At 34.0% G+C, this 19371-nt stretch overlaps 2 protein-coding genes across 2 annotated transcripts in view; both read right to left on the bottom strand.

The window, feature by feature from the left end:
- Positions 1-258: 258 nt before the first annotated feature.
- LOC115441027 (alpha-tocopherol transfer protein-like) lies at positions 259-4883 on the bottom strand. The gene is made up of 7 exons (XM_030165594.2): positions 4580-4883; positions 3408-3564; positions 2745-2874; positions 1642-1773; positions 1173-1283; positions 756-861; positions 259-506 (listed from the first exon to the last, which is right to left on the bottom strand). The coding sequence occupies exons 1-7, from the start codon at positions 4716-4718 to the stop codon at positions 355-357; spliced, it is 927 nt and encodes a 308-aa protein (XP_030021454.1). The 5' UTR covers positions 4719-4883; the 3' UTR covers positions 259-354.
- Positions 4884-9753: 4870 nt separating this feature from the next.
- LOC115441026 (cAMP-dependent protein kinase catalytic subunit 3) overlaps positions 9754-19371 on the bottom strand; it is a 35335-nt gene continuing 25717 nt past the window's right edge. Inside the window, exons 4-7 of the mRNA XM_030165592.2 lie at positions 17181-17426; positions 15087-15268; positions 12479-12556; positions 9754-12080 (exon numbers count right to left, since the gene is read on the bottom strand). Of these exons, the coding sequence (XP_030021452.1) occupies positions 11955-12080; positions 12479-12556; positions 15087-15268; positions 17181-17426 (632 nt within the window). The 3' untranslated portion in view covers positions 9754-11954. The remainder of the gene's footprint in view (positions 12081-12478; positions 12557-15086; positions 15269-17180; positions 17427-19371) is intronic.

The raw sequence follows: 19371 nt of genomic DNA, 5'->3' as shown, positions 1-19371 counted from the left end.
ATTTATTTTGCACTCTCAATATCTATTTGAGAAAGTAAACTTTTAATCATTTTAAGGCGATATTCAAGATCGTAATTAGTAAATCGAATTTTTTAAAATCGTTTTCGTTAAGAGCGCTACCCGTTAAGAAATCTTTGTCATCAGAAGTATAGCTTCCAGATAAATATGAAATTATCGTCACTACCTCACCATGTTTTCATAAAAATGTAGAGGTTGTATCATATAATTTGTCCCAAACACAAATTAATACACTTGAAACTTACAACAAAAGAGGTATATTCGAAAAAAATGAAATTATAAAAATAAAAAAGAATATTTTATAAGTAAAACCAAATGTAGTAAAATTTTATAATGTTAGTCAAACTGAAGCTGTCTAAAAGACCCCTCCACGCCAAACATATCCTCTGCTGTTTTGGGTTTTCCTGGCCGCTTTGATTCATCTGTACCAAATGTCTGGTCCTCTTCTAAAAACACTCTGTATTCTTGTACCTTCTTCTTCCAGTAGTCTAAAAATAAATACACACAGTATATAAATTTAGCTAATTCCGTAATATTTCTAATGCTGGAACAATGTTGCTGAAATATTCAAATTACCAATCTTTTCATAGATATGAGTGAAAAGATATTTTGAATTGAAAACAACTTTTAAAGATGAGTACTAAAAATTACTATACTATTTACAATAACTAAGAAACTGAATATGCCAAAATTAATAATTATAATCTATGCAGTTCGTTACATTGGTTTTCACATACCAATAATTTCTGGGATGGTGCCGCCAGTGCCGCCGTACTCTTCAGGTAGTATGTCTTGAGGGATGTATTTGTACATTTCATCATAATTTTTGTTGTGAACGTAGAGCTGTAATATAACATATAGGTTTGTTTAATGTCTTATAAGTTTTTACGTAATTCTCTATAATAAAGTCTCTATGTACTTAACTATAATACAATATACTTTTGTGTTCGTTTTTAATACTAAATATATGACATAAAATGTAAGTTGAATGAACTTTCTATTTAAATCGTCTTGTCAATAAGCTCTAAGTGTGTTGTACTTTTCATTTATTAATTTTCGCCGAAACCATACGTAACACAATGTCCTGAAATCTGAATTGGAACATCAATTTATTTTCTATGCTTCTTGCAACCTGACATAGTTTATATACTCACCCTATTTCTATTTTTCTCGTTTAATAGATTTTTGATTGCGTTGTATATGGTCTCAAAACCTGCCGGAGTGTTAATATAATGCGTTCCCTTCATACGAACTGGAGTAGCGTCCTAAAAAATACAAGAAAATGTAAAAACTACATAGACAATAAACCTAATGTAATAAATCTAGTGAATCCAGCTAATATAACATCCCCTCGTAAGCATAATTTAGCAAATAAGAAGAAAAAAACAATATTAGAATTTATTGATAAAATATAATCTTGCCAAACAAAATCAAAATATGATAGAGGCACACAAAATATTTATAAGATAATATTATGGTCTAATAATAAACGTTTTAACTCAACATTTTACAAAAAAGTGTGTCAGAGGTAATCAAACCCTCGCTAAAATAGTTATATCAATTATGATATCAAAGTATCAAGCTATTATCGTTTGGATATAGCGATAATGATGACTATCTTACCTGTGAGGTGACCACCATTCTTTTCATAAGGTTTGGCGTCATTTGTAGGAAATGACCCATTTTAACTGCATCCAGATCAAGTATAGACACAACTCCAGCCACGACTGCATTGTCGTCTTCCATGAATACTATCTGAAAATGTTAAAACTTAACGTAAGATCATGGAACTAATACAAGATTTTTGCATTATATTTTAAAATGATCAGGGTCGGATTAAGAATGTGAGGAACTCTAGGCAATTTACATCTTGGGGTTCCTTTTCACTGTCATGACTTGTATGACTGGAATTTTCTCAAAAACTACTGAGCCGATTGGGATGGGATTCTCGTTATTTAAATGTTTATTTTTCAAGGAAGACATATAACATACAACGATCTTATAAAAATCTTTATAAATATATTTCATAACTTTAAATGTTTTCTTAAATGTACTGAAACATAATGTAAAAAATAACTAAGGCTATAATACTGTCATCGGCTAACGTATTAATTAAATGCAAATCATACTTTTTTTTATGTTTTTGCTATTACCCGGCTCCTAGTCTGTTGCCTTATTTACCTTAAGGCAAATCAGCCCCTGGAAATGGTCCATTGTAAAGTAAATTTTTAGTTTAATGATTTCTTATGTTTACGCCAATGTTAGACATTGAAATAAAACTAAAAACTTTACACGGATTTTATCGCGGTTTTTTATATTATTATTTTCTCCCGACGTTTCGAAGACTTTGCAGCCTTCATGGTCACGGGGGGGACTGAGGTGTTGTTCATCCGTAAAGTCAAAGTTACAATATCTACCTACATTTTTCAAATATACAACTTTCTTGAGCTCAGTGTCTTGAGGTCTGGCAGACCTCAAGACACTGTGAGCTCATTCTGCGTAGATCGGACCGTCAACAGATAAAAATTTTAAAAAGTTGTATATTTGAAAAATGTAGGTAGATATTGTAACTTTGACTTTACGGATGAACAACACCTCAGTCCCCCCCGTGACCATGAAGGCTGCAAAGTCTTCGAAACGTCGGGAGAAAATAATAATATAAAAAACCGCGATAAAATCCGTTTAAATAGTTTTTAAATTTTTAGTTTTTAAAAATTAATACTAACCTGTTGTAGGACATGTGAAACAGCCATAATGTCTACGATGCTGTACTTGTCGGGGTCATATGTGGCCGGACGAATGATGCTCACTCTTGGCGCATCCGGAGCAGCTAGTTTCGGCAGTATTAGCATTGACCTGTTGAAACATAAATAATTTTATATTCATACTTGTAAATTAATTTTATTAAATATTGATACCTCTCAAAATTTATAACCTAGTAGCACGATTTTAACATTTTAAACCATGTAATAACATGAACTAAAGGTATATTACGGTGTAGACGCCTGGCTTTCCGCTGTCACCTGTTCACTTCAAAAGGCGCGAGGCTCTTAGCTTCAAACCCCGAATTCATTGATCAGATTTACCTAAATATTCTACCTAGAATCATTGACGTATATTCTAGGTAGGAACATTAAAGTCATTACCTCCAGTAAAGGTTTTACTCCTCGTAAAATGTATTTACATTTGAATTCAAAAATGCACATAAAAACCCAACCCGCGCTAAAATTATCTCATTCGCTTTAATTTTTTATTAACAAACAACGATTTCGTGTTATTCAACATCCCAAAATTAGAGGAATCTTACATTCTTAAATCAACAAAAGCACGAACAATATTTACAAATGTAGCGCAATTAGTACTTAATTATAAACATCAAATATACGTACCCTAGGCTAAGGATTTCATCAAACATAGCATGGTTGATATGGATTCTGAATAGTTCAGGTGCTGTAGAACGCACGGAGTAATACAAATCAAACTTTTCTTTCGTTCTTTCTAAGCTGTATTTGCAGCCTCGTAGAAAAGTTACCAGCCACTGATCATCTAAAAGTACAGAAATATAGAAGTGCGATTAAGATCTAAGGTCAATTCGACTGGCTAGATGACGTAGTTGACAAGGGCGTTGCCATGGGGGGGGGGCATAGAGGGCATCCCCCCTCCCTTCCTAGAAATTCTAAAAAAGTTGCCAAATGTAAAACAACCAAAGTCCTAAGTCTGACTGAACTTGCTTGATCGATAATTCCCGATCTCTCCTCTGTGTTATTGTTAAAGCGGAACAGGGGGATTGGGGAGGAACATATGATCTCGACTTTACCTACAATTCATTCTTTCTCATTCTCCATATCAACTTGACCCCCCCCCCCCGGGCCATCGGCTGGCGACGTTCTTGGTAGTTGAATTACACGACGGCTGCAGTGCTGAGGTCTTGGGTTTGATCCCCGGATCTGGCAGTGATATTGTCTTTTTCTACTCAGTATTAGTCCGGAGTGTGAAATTTATGTCCGATATGGCGATAGACTCGCCCCCTATTACGCCATGGGACGGAATACACACGGCGATAAGTGCGTACACCAGTTACACTCTGGCTTCGGGGATAAAGGGCGTGGGTAGTACGTAAATTTACCAATTGATTATATAGGTATAGAAATAAAATTGATTTTATTTTTTCAGAAAATTTACATGCTACGTGTTTTTGCATTAAAACAAACGAAAATTTATTCACACATAATTGTGCAAGTTAAGATTTTTTTAGTATTATAGTATTATTTATTGTTTGAAATACTGCAAAATCGAAAGTGATCTTTAGTCTGTCATATCTTAAACACTTTATTAATGCATGTCTATTGATAAATATGTTTTTAATACTCAAAGTAAATTATATTAGATATGATTACTTTATTTTATAAATATGCCACGTATATCACCTCTATATAAAAGATAAGAACCCCAAATATCTGATAAATAAATTGGCAATAAAATATGCTCAGTGATGGCTGTCATCGGCGGTGGAAATAAAGATGTTAACGTCGATTTGAAATGAAACTAATGAATCCGTTACCTGTTCGAGCACGTAAGTGGGGTTGTTTCGCTATCCATTCCTTGAGGTGTTGGACATCAGCTGCTATCCTGCTTGGATCTTCAAACAACTCCTTCTTGGCTTTTTCCGCCAACTGCGGATTCAATGGACGTATCGACATCTTGAAGTAATTGGGAACTTTCCTGTTAATTGTTATTTATCCCCTAGAACAGCAGAACGCGCATTCCAGAACAAAGACCTTTGGGTACTAATATAAAAATTAATACGAGCAAGTGATATTGACAAGTTATCACGGATTAGTGTTATCTTCAACAAATTCGAAGCGAACAATACGATGACGTGGACACTTGTTAACTCACATGGGTGTGAAGTATGTGTAACTCTAGTGCACGATAAATAATTGGGTAGGGAGAGAGGAGTTAAGGGAGATACAGAAATCGATACATGAAATCAACAAGATTAACAATTTGTATTTAGTTTTATACTAATACTAGCTTCCGCCCGCAGCTTAGCCCGCGTGGATTTCGGGTTTCAAAAATGGAGAAGGTGCTCAATTTGTCGGGATGTTTTTTTTAATTTATGGTGGTATGCAGGTGGTCCGATTGTCCGGTCAGGGTCTGATGATGGGATCCTGGTGAAATCGAAGGAACTTTTAACCATTAAGGTTGCACACGAAATGACGGAAGCTTAAAAATGGAGTAACTTCTCCCGTTTTCCCAACATTTTCCATCACTGCTATGCTCCTATTAATTGTAGCGTGATGAAAAGTATACTATAACCAGCTCAGGAGTATGAAAAATAATTGTACCAAGTGAAGTTAAAATCCGTCGAGTAGTTTTTGTTTCTATAACGGTTATACAGACAGACAGACAAAAATTTTACTAATTGCATTTTTGGCATCAGTATCGATCCCTAATCACCCCCAGTTATTTTGGAAATATATTTCATGTACAGAATTGACCTCTCTACAGATTTATTATAAGTATAGATATGCAAAAGTAGCTCAAAAATTGTCCATAACGAAAACATGCATTTTAAAGTAAAACAAAAGAAATAATATCGTGAAGCCAACCAAATAACTAATGATATATTAAATTTTGTGACTGTTCAATTTAGTCGGGTCCGCGATATCACTTTTGTTGAGTTTCAGAACGCGACATTACATTATTATATTCTGTGCTCCAACGCACACTGCTTTGATGTTAGGAACACACCTACATTGCTTAGACAAAAGTGAACTTTATACAATAGCAATAAAGCTCAAATTGACTCTACGTATTAGTTAGAAAACGTTTGTATGGGAAATAGAAAAATGCTGTTTTGAGGATTTTCCCGGCAATTATTCGAATTTTTCTCACCTTTTAAACCTTCCGTAGACCTCCACGAATAATTCAAGACCAAGATAAGATAAATCCGTTCAGCCGTTCTCGAGTTTTAGCGAGACTAACGAACAGCAATTCATTTTTATATATATAGATTGAATTTAACTTTTCTCTATAAAATCTGAACAACTGCTAATAGGCACTTTAAACGATGGTTTTAGATTGAAAATTTTACACAGAAATTCCTTACGTTTGAACGTAATAAGAAAGAAATTTTCGTTAATTCCCTCAGGGATATAGCGAGTAGGTAGTCTTATAAATCTCTATCCGATGAAGTTTTTACTGAGGTAATCCATTAAATTATAAAGTTAATTTATACTGCTGGATTACGGTTATAAGAGGACCTAATGATAAAAATATCTTCATTTTAAGTTTTAGATAGCTCACAATATCAATGTACCTATGAATTGGCGGTGAATAAACTGAGGCGTCTATGAACACGCATTAAGACGCAAAATAGCGCGCTATGTGTTTTATTAGAAGCTTTAATATATATTATAGAAAAAGGTTACAACATATTTCTACAATATGTTACCTTCACTTTGGCACTTTAATTTTTTTTATAATGGTAATATTGTTTCGTTAAATTCACGATTAAAATGCCACTAAAATAGTTGATTCCGTGCATCTTCTCCTAAAGTATAAGTGATTTAAATTTGAAATCAATACTGAATGAATGAATCCCTCCTCGCCGAATTTCGGCCACGACGGCCAATATCAACGTAGATCAGCCAGGTACGCAGGATATATTATAGTGCACAAGTGTGTGCGCAATACACGGGTGCACTCTCTGTTCCTTCACTCTCATAGTTCGGTGAGACGGCAATCCGACATGACCGGAGAGAGATCAGGCGCAGGACCAACGGCTTTACGTGCTTCCGAGGCATGGGGCTATCACACCGCCAACTTCCTGACTCCGAGCTGCGACTGAGTAATTTTGAAGATGGAAAAACCCAGTCACAGTTATTTTAGCCCGACCCGGGATTCAAACCCAGGACCTCAGCGCGGTTGTCGTACTTGTACCGTGTACACTTACAACTACGCCACCGAGGCAGTCAAATTCTTAATTTCCAATCAATACTATTAGATAGACAACTTATTAAGAAAAATGTTGGTCATTTAAAATTTTCCAAAAATTTCAAAAATATTTTTTTAAAGAAATGTTTGAATATATCCGCCCGTAACACGCGCGCCGCCAAGTATGGAATGAATAGCTCAAGGCAGTTTGTTCGAAGTGGCGGCTTAAACTAATACTTAACAAATCATTCTCGATGTCAGATCTTTATCCAGGAGTGGAGTGGTTATAGATTCTAATAATATGCATAAATGCCGTTCACAAAACATTTCAATGATTATTATTAGATTTAACATAAGTTACGTAAGGTAAAACCGGCAGGAATCGGTTTATATTATTATGGACCCTTCGCTTTCGAGATCCAGTCTATAAAGCAATATTCTATTTGTAATATTATTAATTAATTTCCGTCTACTCTCTTCTACGTATGTATTACCTATTAGTGGAAACTGGGTTGGATTAAGAATCTTAATTTTCAATCATTTATTTTTTTAGTTATAATTTAGTCTGTTTCCCAAATCAATAAAAAAATATATAATCTAGCCGCAATATGCTTTAAACATTATGGACTATAGCACACGATGATATGAACTATAGAAACTTCGAACAACGCGGCCTTATTATTTAATATTTTTTAAAAAGACGTTACAAATCATGTTTTGCACTTTTTATCGATTGCATAACAGTAATAACGATTAGCGTTATATTTTATAACTGATATACTTCACGAAGGATAAAGCAAATTGATAACAAAGGCACCTGGACACTTAATACAAACATGTTCAATATCTAAATCAGTTTTGTTACTATTCGATTAGTTACCACGTTTTAAAATAATTAATTAGCTTTTGCTCGCGGCTCCGCCCACGTGAAAAAGTTGTTCTGGGATCAAAAAGCCCGCTTTATATTTTTCCGGGATAAAATGTAGCCTATAGCACTTAAGAGTAATGTAGCTACGTATTACTGAAAAAAATATCAATATCGGTGTAATAATTTTTGAGATTATCGTGTTCAAATTAACAAACAACTCTTCAGATTTATATCATAGTATAGATAATATAGATAAATATAAATATTGAATTTCTTGTATTATAAAGATGTTGGCAGTATTTTCTATATCATGAATAGGTAGTTCATAGTAGTTTGGGGATTATGGATCCTGATTATTGAGTTCTGATATCAAATGTTCTGTGTAATGCCCCCACTTGACTCTCAAAAGGTTGCAAATAAAAGTTCAGAAGAGTTTAATTCATTAATCTATATAGTAACTAAATTACACTATTTAAATCCCTTATACAATATTATATGAGGCGTATGCGGTACTATCTTCGATTACGTGGGCTAACGTGGCCGGTTACGGAAAGCACTAACGACTGCTGGCGAGCGCACTCCCGCGCACCTACAAAATGTAATTTTTATCCAAATTATTTATTCCCATTGTAAATAATCGAATTTATTAAGCGGTGTTGTAAATAGTTCGCGTAGGTGTCTTACAGATGGCGCTATAAACAGTGTTTAGGGTCTTTGTAACGGGAAAAACGTCCTCCGCTGTGGGAAGCAAGAGTAACACCAGTATAAGTATAAAATGAACAAAGAAAATCGTCTTTCTTTGTTTTATTATTTTTCATACAAATTTCATCGTTATTTAGTTCTTATCATTTATTACAACAAATATACAAGATATCATTTGGCTGAAATAAAAGAGGTCCAAGGGCATGAAAGCGAGAAAAAACAATGATTACAGTGCAGTCAAGGAGAATATTTTTATTATTTGTCATTGGTTTTCCACAAAGGTTATATTATTCAGTTTTAATCATTTTATTGGAAAAAAATACAAAATATCTCTAAGCTACCTAAGTCTCGATATACGGTACAGTCAGCCCCTAAAGTGCTGAACAAATCTTCAATCTGCCTGTTATAATTTTGTGGTAACAAAATTAATTTTAAGTGTACACTATTTTAGATAAAGAAAAATAATATTCCTCTTAAACTTCACGTGTATAAATTGTTGGTTAGTATTCGTTCACCAACTTTTGTGGTTGACTGTACCTCTTCACAGTGTATCTTTTCGAAATCTCGGCCATGTCATATCGCCAGTTGGCATCACTAGACTTTATCTCGAGTTTAACAACCTTTCAGCTCGACGTGGTTCTTACAACAAACATTGGTTTTCACATTGTTTTCATTAAATTTGTATAAATAAATCGAGCGCATTTTTTTTGATATTAACGTTGTATGAGAAATTGCGGTTTATGTCTTGTTTATTTACCCGACCACATAGATACGCAAACGCACAATTTATTCGTCCGTATTGAACGCAACAGTTATATTTAAACAGACAACAAAATGTAATAGCTGTCGGCTTTGTGAATATTGTTAGCTATTCGTTTATTATACAATACTTGTGTTATTACAATTTTCATCCAAATCATTTGTAAGATTAGAATAGGAAGGAAAAAGTGCATATTAATATTTGTAATGTAACCCTTGAAGGCCTATTTAATTTTAAAATCTTCATAAAGTCGGTTCATGAAAACATAAATCTTTGATTAAATTGCAACATAACACTACATATTATAAAATTGAATAATAATAGAACTAAAAAACCGTAGCCCATTTTTGCACTACAGCATAAAAAAATACCAAAAACGAATGGTGGGTCTCGTAAAAAACCGGACTTTGTTCGGTCACACTGAATTACTAATTATTTGATTGTCACTATAAATAAAACAAACATGCTCGGTTACTCGACACATTTATTTTGCGTATTTACATTTGACTCATTTCACAATTTGCCTACAACCCTGTTACAATTTACACGTGTATTTCACAACTTATTTTAACTATATTGTATATATAAACATATTTATATGATTTAAAATGAATTAGGTACGTATTGATTGAAAGTTACGGCACATCATTTTCTAATATTAATCAATTTAAGCTTAAGAAAATATAATTCACTAGTATAATACAAAGATAAAACTCTTAAGAATATAATAATATAAATGTGTTTTAGTAAAAGTAAAATGAACTGTATTTGCAACTGTACAAAAATAGTTATTGAATAATAAAGAATTCTTGTCCTCTAAAGTAAACTAACAACTAACCTATGCACGTGACAAATTTTATAAACACTGAGGATCCGTATTTTTAAAGTCCTACGGGCGTTTTCGGTGAATACACTGTTCCTGACTGCATCGCAGTTTTAGTAGCGTTTGAAAAGCGTATAAAATGTGACGTCAGCATAAGGCCCTACACAGTCCACCATCTTCGCACAGAATTGTTACATTATTTTAATACGCAAGTTCTATTAAGTTTACACAACTGACATTTTCATTGGTACACAATCTCAGAACTATTAATACACAACAGAAGATTTAAAAATATTATAAGGTATTGTGAAAACTGTTGAAACTCGTACTTTGATACCTCATTAGTATTTAAGAATTGATTCAAGAGCATTCTTACATTGAATTGGTGGACTCAACCCATGGAGTTGAATCCATAAATTCAAATAGGCGGTTGCTCGAATAGGCGAACGTACAAGTTTTTGACAATCAGTCGCTTGATAATGTAAATGTAGTTCAATAAAGGGCAGTCTTCAATATTGTGCAACTATAAAATAACTCTTATTACAGGGAGAAAGTACCACGGCGGTAGATCACACCAACCACACGAAGACTTTCGCACAATATATCAACTCAAAGCCAAGTTACGACGCAGCATCGAAGATTCAACTCTACGTTCAACAGAGGTCCGAGACGAAATGTACCGTATCTTGTCGATACCAAAAAAATCAAATTTCAATGCACTATGCACTTTGAGGACAATTGATGTCAGATTGCGTTGTGCGAAGGCCCTAAATCGGAGTACCTCACATCATGCACAGTGTACTCATAACTTTAAAAGATTTTGTAATTCAGAAATCGTAAATGAGATCTAAAACATTTTTTCATACACTATAATTTCGTGAGCTATATAATACGTAAGATCAAAAAGTGTAGATATTAGATAAGATTGTAAAAATCGAGTATGATTCAGTATAAATTACAGTTAACAACTTTTATCACTAGATGGAGTTATTATCGAATTTATACTCAATCTATTCTAATAATATATTATTATGTATAGGAAAAATAAATTAATATACTATTATAAAATTAAAATATTAGATATAGTTAAAAATCACAAACATTGATTGTCCAAACCGACAAAATACTATCTCATAAAATACTTACAAACTACTATTTGCACTAGGAAGCATTGGAATTATAATGCATGCCTACACCTAAATAAATATTTACAGTTTGTCTAGTTTCTTGAATAGCCTGACAACAGATTTCCAACAAAACATTTATTAATGTACTAAAACAATACAATCCAACAAGGGCCTTATTTCAAATCGTAAGATGGTAACAATCTGTTTTTCTACGTCTCTTGGAAATTAACAATCTTGAAAACAATTTGTTTAATAATAAACCTAACGAACAATTACTAGCAAGAGGAAAATACTGCAACAAACGTATCCATTGACTGGGAAATAAATAAAACTTATTATTACTTTTATGTTCATCTATTTCCCAGCTAAAAGACTTACTATATTACACTGCTTTTATCAATGCGCGGTATCATTCAAATATATCATAAGTATTGACATTTTTATCTAACAGTACAGTCTCATTTAATGAATAGGTATACACTCGAAGGACGGTTTTCAATAGAAGCATTAAACAGCCAACTCGTATCTCCTTTGCCACACGAGCCGATGATCATGTCAACTGCCCACTAGCCATTATTTTAATGTTAATTTTTATTTTAAAATTACACTCATTTCTACTTTTTAACTGATACCTTATTTAGTTTACCCTCATATCGTGTAATTATCTACCTATTAACATAATGTTTATATTTTAACCATAAAATTCTGACATGATGATCAAAAGTTAGCAAAAAGTTTCAACTCGTCGGGGTCCAGTGACCGGACCGCTTTCCAATCCGTCTCGGGATATTCGTCGAAGTTTGACGTGTCACCTTCATATGACACCGACGGCAATATCGGAGGCTGTAAACAGAATTTCTCATATTAATACCTCGTCACTACGATCTGATATTCTCCTGTCTATCTCATAAACAATTACGTTACGAAGCAGTTTGCCGGTTTCCTGTTTTCTTGAGTCATCAATCATTCACGTGTGCTATTCACCGGCCTCGTTGCAGCGAAGCAGAAAGGAAAATTTATTTGTCATCGACTACTTAATTTCTTTTTAGAATTGAGGTAATGCGGCAATAAGTAAGGTTGCGGTGCCATCAGCTTGTTATATTTTGGTATCCGTAATGCGCACTTTTTGCGAGCGTGCCCTGAATGGTCATTAAGCGTGAAACATGTTGCACGTTTTGCGTCATTGAACGTGCACTCAAAAGAAGTCGTAAATACGTAATGTAATAGTAATTAATCGATACCTGTAATTTCTTCATAAACACATCAGCCCAGTCCAAGTGTTTGAACCATCTATGCCTTTTCACGTCTTCTGTGCCGCACTGAAACAAATATATTCCACATTTTACTCTCTGCGCCACATGAACCAATCTTCGTTCAAACATATTATACGATATATATTTTCGACCTAATTTATTATTCCTGGTCACCCATTCTTAAAACAATATTGAGTTGAGTGCACATACAAGTTTTTGTGAGGGAAATTAGAGCAATTTTGTTATTATTGGCATTCGCGACTTACTTCAGAATTTATACATCGTAAATTCTTAGATTCAGAGTTAAATAGCATATCGGAGGCTAATTTATTATTCTACAACGATGCCAAACGGGCCACTCAAACCAACGACTTCTACTAGCTAAACCACAAATAATTAAACTGAGAATTGTCTCAATATTGAGCGCTCGCAACCAGGATAAGTGACAGTTTTGTGTTTATTTACAAAAAGGTCTCTTGCACCTTTAGTGATTACACAATAGCGTGAGCATGAGAGTACAATGTATCTAGGCAACATATATCATACCCACTGAAATAACTAAGCGAAGTGCACAAAAATAGAGTTCATAAACTTTAGTAACGGACGTGCCTGCAAGAGTTTTATGCTCTTAACTATAAACCATGGCTAACTCAATCTTTCTTTATAGTGTGTAAAACAAACAATTATTTTACGGCACAATGAACACTAAATCAACGTGTGCACTTTTTGCGTGAACATCTGTTTATATGAAGCTTTATCAATATACCCACTACAAGTTTGTACAGCGTATAATTGCACAAGTGACCGGCCGCCGCAATAAACAGCGTTTCTAGAGCGTGGTCAGCAAAGCAGCTTATTTACGTCAATGCATAAGTCAGTATGGACAGTGAGCCCGTTTGATGTCGCCGGCGGTTCCCTGACTGATGGCTTTCTAAACGTCTCTACGACGTCGCGGCAAAAAGCTCGGTGAAAACAACCACTAACTGCAGTCATTTAAAAATACATTCGCTGTGTCATCGACTCTCCACTCTTTATTGGGTGTCTTGTACTTATGACGATTTCTCGTATTGAAAATAGCGTCGCGAGACACATTAGCTACAAAAATGCGCCGCCGCAACACATTCATGTTTACTGCAAATATTTTGAATATGCATTAAAAACGATATAATTGCAGCAATTCTCGTTTTCTACTATATAATCCTTAAGCAAAGCATTGGTATTTCAGTAGATCAGCGGATATAAGTTAGATTAACCGTCTAAAACTCGTTTGCAAATGTGAACGCTCCGGAGTATTATGCAATGCAGCTAGTTTAGTTAGTTTTATCAAAGCAATCGGGTCGGGCGGCGTGTTTGTTTATCTATTACCTACTAAGTGAACAATTAATGCTCGATAGACTGGTTTCCCAACTCCTGTTACCAAACGCATACAAATAAACTAAATTCAACTTACGTATAAATTTATCCAGATTTTTACTTCAATAGGTTCTAGATTTTATTAAGGTTATTCAATTAGTATAAATGAATAGTAAATAAGCTCGGTCCCACGAGTGGCTTGTCGTTAAATTGATTTGAAATTCGCTTAAAGTCTTACATTTGTCAGTCATATATAAGATTAGAAGTTATATATGGAAACAGCTGGAGGACGGCCAACTTCAAAAGATAAATAAAATATCTTTATGCAGCATTTTCTTGATCAATCGATATGAATATTTTTTTAAAATAACACTGGTTGATAATACAGTATCTATCCTCAGGAAATTCATGTAGGTACGTGAAGACACATCTTGAATATAATGTAAAGTTTTCAATTAGTTGAATATTTTCAGACCACTTAACCCATAAATCTCAAACAATAACCAAATATTATATAATGCAGGTTTTTCTAGATGCCGTCTAACTAGTAACCAATCGCCATTTTCTAGGACCTTATAAAGTTAATGTCTTATTGCGTGATTGTTAAGAACGCGACCGCCTAACCTGTTTCAAGAATACACAGAGATCTAAAATTTTAGCTTAAAGCCTGATCATTCTAACACAATCACGTACACTAAGCACAATAAATGTAAAAGCATGTTTCCAACCTAAATACCAATTCGTTTCCAATTTCAAATACGTAAATACAGCTTCCTTTCATTGTTTTGGGAACAGTCCTTCAAAATAATAGTCCATATGCAGGTCAAGCGCAAGGCTGAATTATTTTCAGTATGCCTACGCGCATAAACAAAGCCCGCTCTTCGGACGCATTACATAGACTCCCAGCAATACCAAACGAGCAAACGTAACTCAAAATAATATTGTTTTATGCCTTAAACAACGTTACACAGCTGAGTTTAATAAACAAGAAAATATTTACATAACTAATGATTACGACTGATGTAAGAACAGCGTCACGAAAATGTAGGTACCTTTTATACGAAGCACACACAAATGCTCCACTAATTTCTTTTTTTTTAAATACGTAACACACGCTATAGAACACGTGATTCGGCGTACGATTTATTGCTAAACAGTTTAAAAATCACGTGTCGCTAATAGTCGGCCACTTTTTATTCTGTCTAATGTCTTGGCTAATGTAGATCGGGTTTAATAAACAAACCTTCATGTTTCCAAGTCTCTTAGTCCTGTCTTGTACGAGAAGTTTCTTGATGATGTCCTTGGCTACAGGGTCCAGATGCCGAGGCCACTCCACACGCCCGTTGAGGATTTTCTCATAAATCCCGAATGGATTGTCATCATAGAAAGGGGGGTATCCGACTAACATTTCGTAAATAAGTACGCCTGGAATAAAAATAAACGGCTCTTTATAATTACTTTGATTCCCCGAACATAAATTATGTAAGTAGTACATTGTAAATAATTCACGTTGACACTGCTATTTAAACATGAAGTAAATCGAATCAGATGGTCCGCGTCTGATAAATTTAATCAACGCTCCGAATAATTAGTTTATGAGGCTTTATATCCTGCCATTAAAAATCTATGCCAAAATCTAGCGTTGACAATTTTATATTCCGTTCACTGAGAGGTTTACCTAGCAGAAATTATACGAATGCGTTTATCACGCTAATGAAAGTGTTATTGTGTAAAAAATATCAAAGCTCAAAAACAAAATTAACGTAGCAAGAAAAATCTCGCGTAAGTCCGCATGTCATTGAAGTTATTGTATGAAAATAAAAAATCTTTATTGAGTCGTCTCGTGCTATCATTGCGCAATTTTAAATTACTCTAACAGAATAAAAACACATTAAGATTACACGCATTCCTTGTTTTGTGCGATCGTATTTTAAATGTTTCTGACAGTGGCTGTGACAAGTAAAACGAGGAAATAAATGGATGCTTTTACGGGTAAATAGGATCCTATAGTAATCAATTATCGTAGGCTATGATATATTATTAGATACCAGGTCTTGAATAATGTTGTAAGTGTACGAAGCGCCGTATTGTGCGTATCAAGCTTAAAATTAGAGTATATAATTATTTCGGTTGCTTATATTTTCATTGTCATGTGTCGGGTGCCAAACACGAGAGCCATAGTGTCGGCACAAGCAAGTTGTGTCGCAATAAATCTTATAAATTATAAAATTGGCACAACCCTACAGCTAAAATATAATTAATCAGAGAAATACAAGTAAACAAATTGTGCATAAACATTTGATCAAAGAGATGCTATCACTGAACAGTAGGAAGCAGGCTATCGTAGAGCTGACGGAGATAGATACTTGTGTAAACATCATGCCTATTAGGAATCTGCAATGAACCGCGTAATAGACTAGGATCGAATTTCTGTGGTCATTGCGGCAATTCAAATGATGCGCTATCAAAGTGTATTGCATTTACATCTTGGTTTAAATATATTGTATAAAAAATTAGGTATTATTCCTAATTAAACCACTTAAACCAATTTTACGTTTAGGTTATCATAATTTAAAGATACCCGAAAAGTATCGTGTGCCTAATTCCCATACATGTAATTAATTCCGCATATTCCTTCGAGTTCAAACAACTAATATTGCGGGCAAACGCTTATGTAAAAAGGCACATTGCCAAGGAAATAAAAAGGTCTTATAATTTAACAGTTTCGTTGACTATATAATATCTTTATGTAAATTAGTATGTCTTACTTCTAACAAAACTCTTTATTTTGGTAACATTCGGGTTCTTGGAAATATTGAATGATGAAACGGATTATTTTCATTCTCTACAATGTAAAACAAAAACAACTCTTGTTAAGTAATTAAACATAATACCACATTGTAATGTCAATATTAGTCATTATGTTATGATTTGGAAGGCGTAACAAACCCTTAAATAACTCTAAAATCATTGATAGATTGTGTAACGTTACGTAACTAAAACCTATAAAATATATTACCGGACGTGCTCTTGCGCCAGTGTCGTAAAATGGCGATTTAATTGTATATAATAAAGACAAACAATAGACAAATATTCCAATTACTATCCCGGGAAATTACCATTATTACATAAAGTCCTGTGTTATTTTTATATCAGTTTAGTTCCTTTTAAGTACGATATTGATATTTTTGGCTACATTCTATCATTAAATATAAACGACTTCAACGAATGAGCATTTAATTTTGTAACCTAAAGTTTGTTACAGACGCCAAACACTTATCAATACGTGACAACAAATTAATAATTAGGTATTCCAAATTTAAAAATAGACACGTACCTAAAGCCCACCAATCAACAGCTTTGTTGTGACCTTTGCTCTGAATGATTTCCGGCGCCAAATACTCCGGAGTACCGCATAAAGTCCACGTGCGATCTGTCAGTTTCTTGGCAAAGCCGAAGTCGGTTATCTTCAAGTGACCGTCTTTGGCCAGCAATAAGTTCTCCGGTTTTAGGTCCCGGTATACGATATTCCTCGCATGCAGATATTCTAGCGCTGAAACAATTTCAGCGGCGTAGAAATTACCTGAAATCAATGTAAGGAAAATTATTAACATATAATATTATTATAACTTAATTTCATTAATTCAATTCAAAATACATTTTAGAGATTGTTCCGCCAGTGCATTACTAAAACACTTCTATAAAATTGTATTATTGTATATATTATTTACTAAGCATGACAAAGGAAACTCCAAGCAGATTAATAATTAATATGCACACGGTATATTGATTATTTCGCATCAACTGTGTACGTGAATACATATATGTTATTTTACCGTCCGCCGCAGTATAAACCCACACAATTGTACGAATAACAAACCGGTTTAACGAGACTATCACCGTAAATGTTTCATTACATTTCCCTTTACTTCTGGTGGGTATCGTAATGTTATAAATATATACCACGGTACAATTATGCGCACATTTAAGTGTTTCTAATGTCCAGTAAATCAACATCCACAGCGTGCAATCAGAGACTGAGACCGTTTGATTTCTTGTGAAGTCACGGTTGCAAATAGCAAACAATAAATTTATGTTAATAATTTTTTGGAATAGCGCTTGTATCGATGTTTTACGTGTCACATTTACGACCATCGTAAGAATGCTATTAAATATATTTACGCGGTGACATTGATAAAATACTTAGAAATGTGAAATCTAATGTTGTGGTGTAAAACATAAACATTAATATTATATTAATAATAAAAAATATTTTAACAATTAAGCGATTCTTGAGTTTCTATTGTTTGTGTATTGAGTTTGTGTTGTTTGTATTAATATGGTTTATTTGTTACGGTCATTTTGTGGAAATTCAAATTTAATCCTGTTACAATTCCATGTCACTTATGTAGATTACCGACGGTGATATAATAACTACAATAAAAATTAACAAGTCTTAAAAATCATATTTTATTTATTTTTTTTTCTCTATTTTTGTACTGTAAAATAAGCGAAAACACATTATATGCACACAGCACAAGTAACATAATAATAGTAAAGGAAACTAAAATTTCTAACAAAATTATAGAAAAGAAAAATGTATTTTCGTATTGGTAAAGTCAATGCCAGCGCGGGATGGGGCGAGCGTCACTCCGCGGTTGTATTATTAGTCTCTGGCGACGTTCATGCGTAAGAAAACTGTCGTCTGCTTGTCCTACTCCACGACAGACGCGAAATACCACCTATAAACAAATAGAAACGCTTCCCCTTAAATAAAAGGTAAACGCACTGCAAACCCTTGAGCTGCCGATACGAAAACAAGTTACAAGATAAAGAGCTATACAAGTAAAACAACCCGAACAGATAATGAAGGTTTTCTTAATAGAATATATTAAGAAGACAATAGTATTCGATCCTTTGAAACCATATATATGTAAAGCCTTGATACGTGGGTGTGCATTCGTCACCCGACACAATTTATAAGGTCTCATCATATTTGCATGACATCAGAGCTCGAAAAAGCTTCGTCGCCGCATAATATCCATGTTTACTAGTCTTTGTTCTGTTCTTAAGTAGAAACGTTCTAACTAAACTAGAACGTCACTTAGCCTCATTAAATATGAGAAGTGCGAGGGTGATGTGCGTATCCATCATTCGGTCAGCATACTCCTCCATTGTACCTGACCGCTTTGTTTATACAAGAAGCCGTTTCTGTAAGTGGGTTTCCCCAAAGTCATTGATCTGCGGGTGTTTGTAATGCAAGCCGCTACAAGTGGTCTTCATATCTAGCGGCACTTTATTCTTGTCAGATAAGTGAACTTGCATACTACATGTTCATGTACATTATATCTACCAAATAAACCGAACCACTCAAGATTGATAATATAACTACGTACCAACATAATTCTTAGAAATACACTCAATATTTCAGAAACTATCAATACTATAAATCAAATAAGTTTATATTTATTTATCTGTGGCACTATTCCCCGTGCAAGCGTTTTCACCGTATAATTAATTAGGAAAGA

Source organism: Manduca sexta, chromosome 23 (assembly GCF_014839805.1).
Source record: "Manduca sexta isolate Smith_Timp_Sample1 chromosome 23, JHU_Msex_v1.0, whole genome shotgun sequence".
Classification (NCBI taxonomy): Eukaryota; Metazoa; Arthropoda; class Insecta; order Lepidoptera; family Sphingidae; genus Manduca; species Manduca sexta.
The sequence above is the reverse complement of the archived record's forward strand: the minus strand, read 5'-3'. Positions and strand labels throughout refer to the sequence as shown.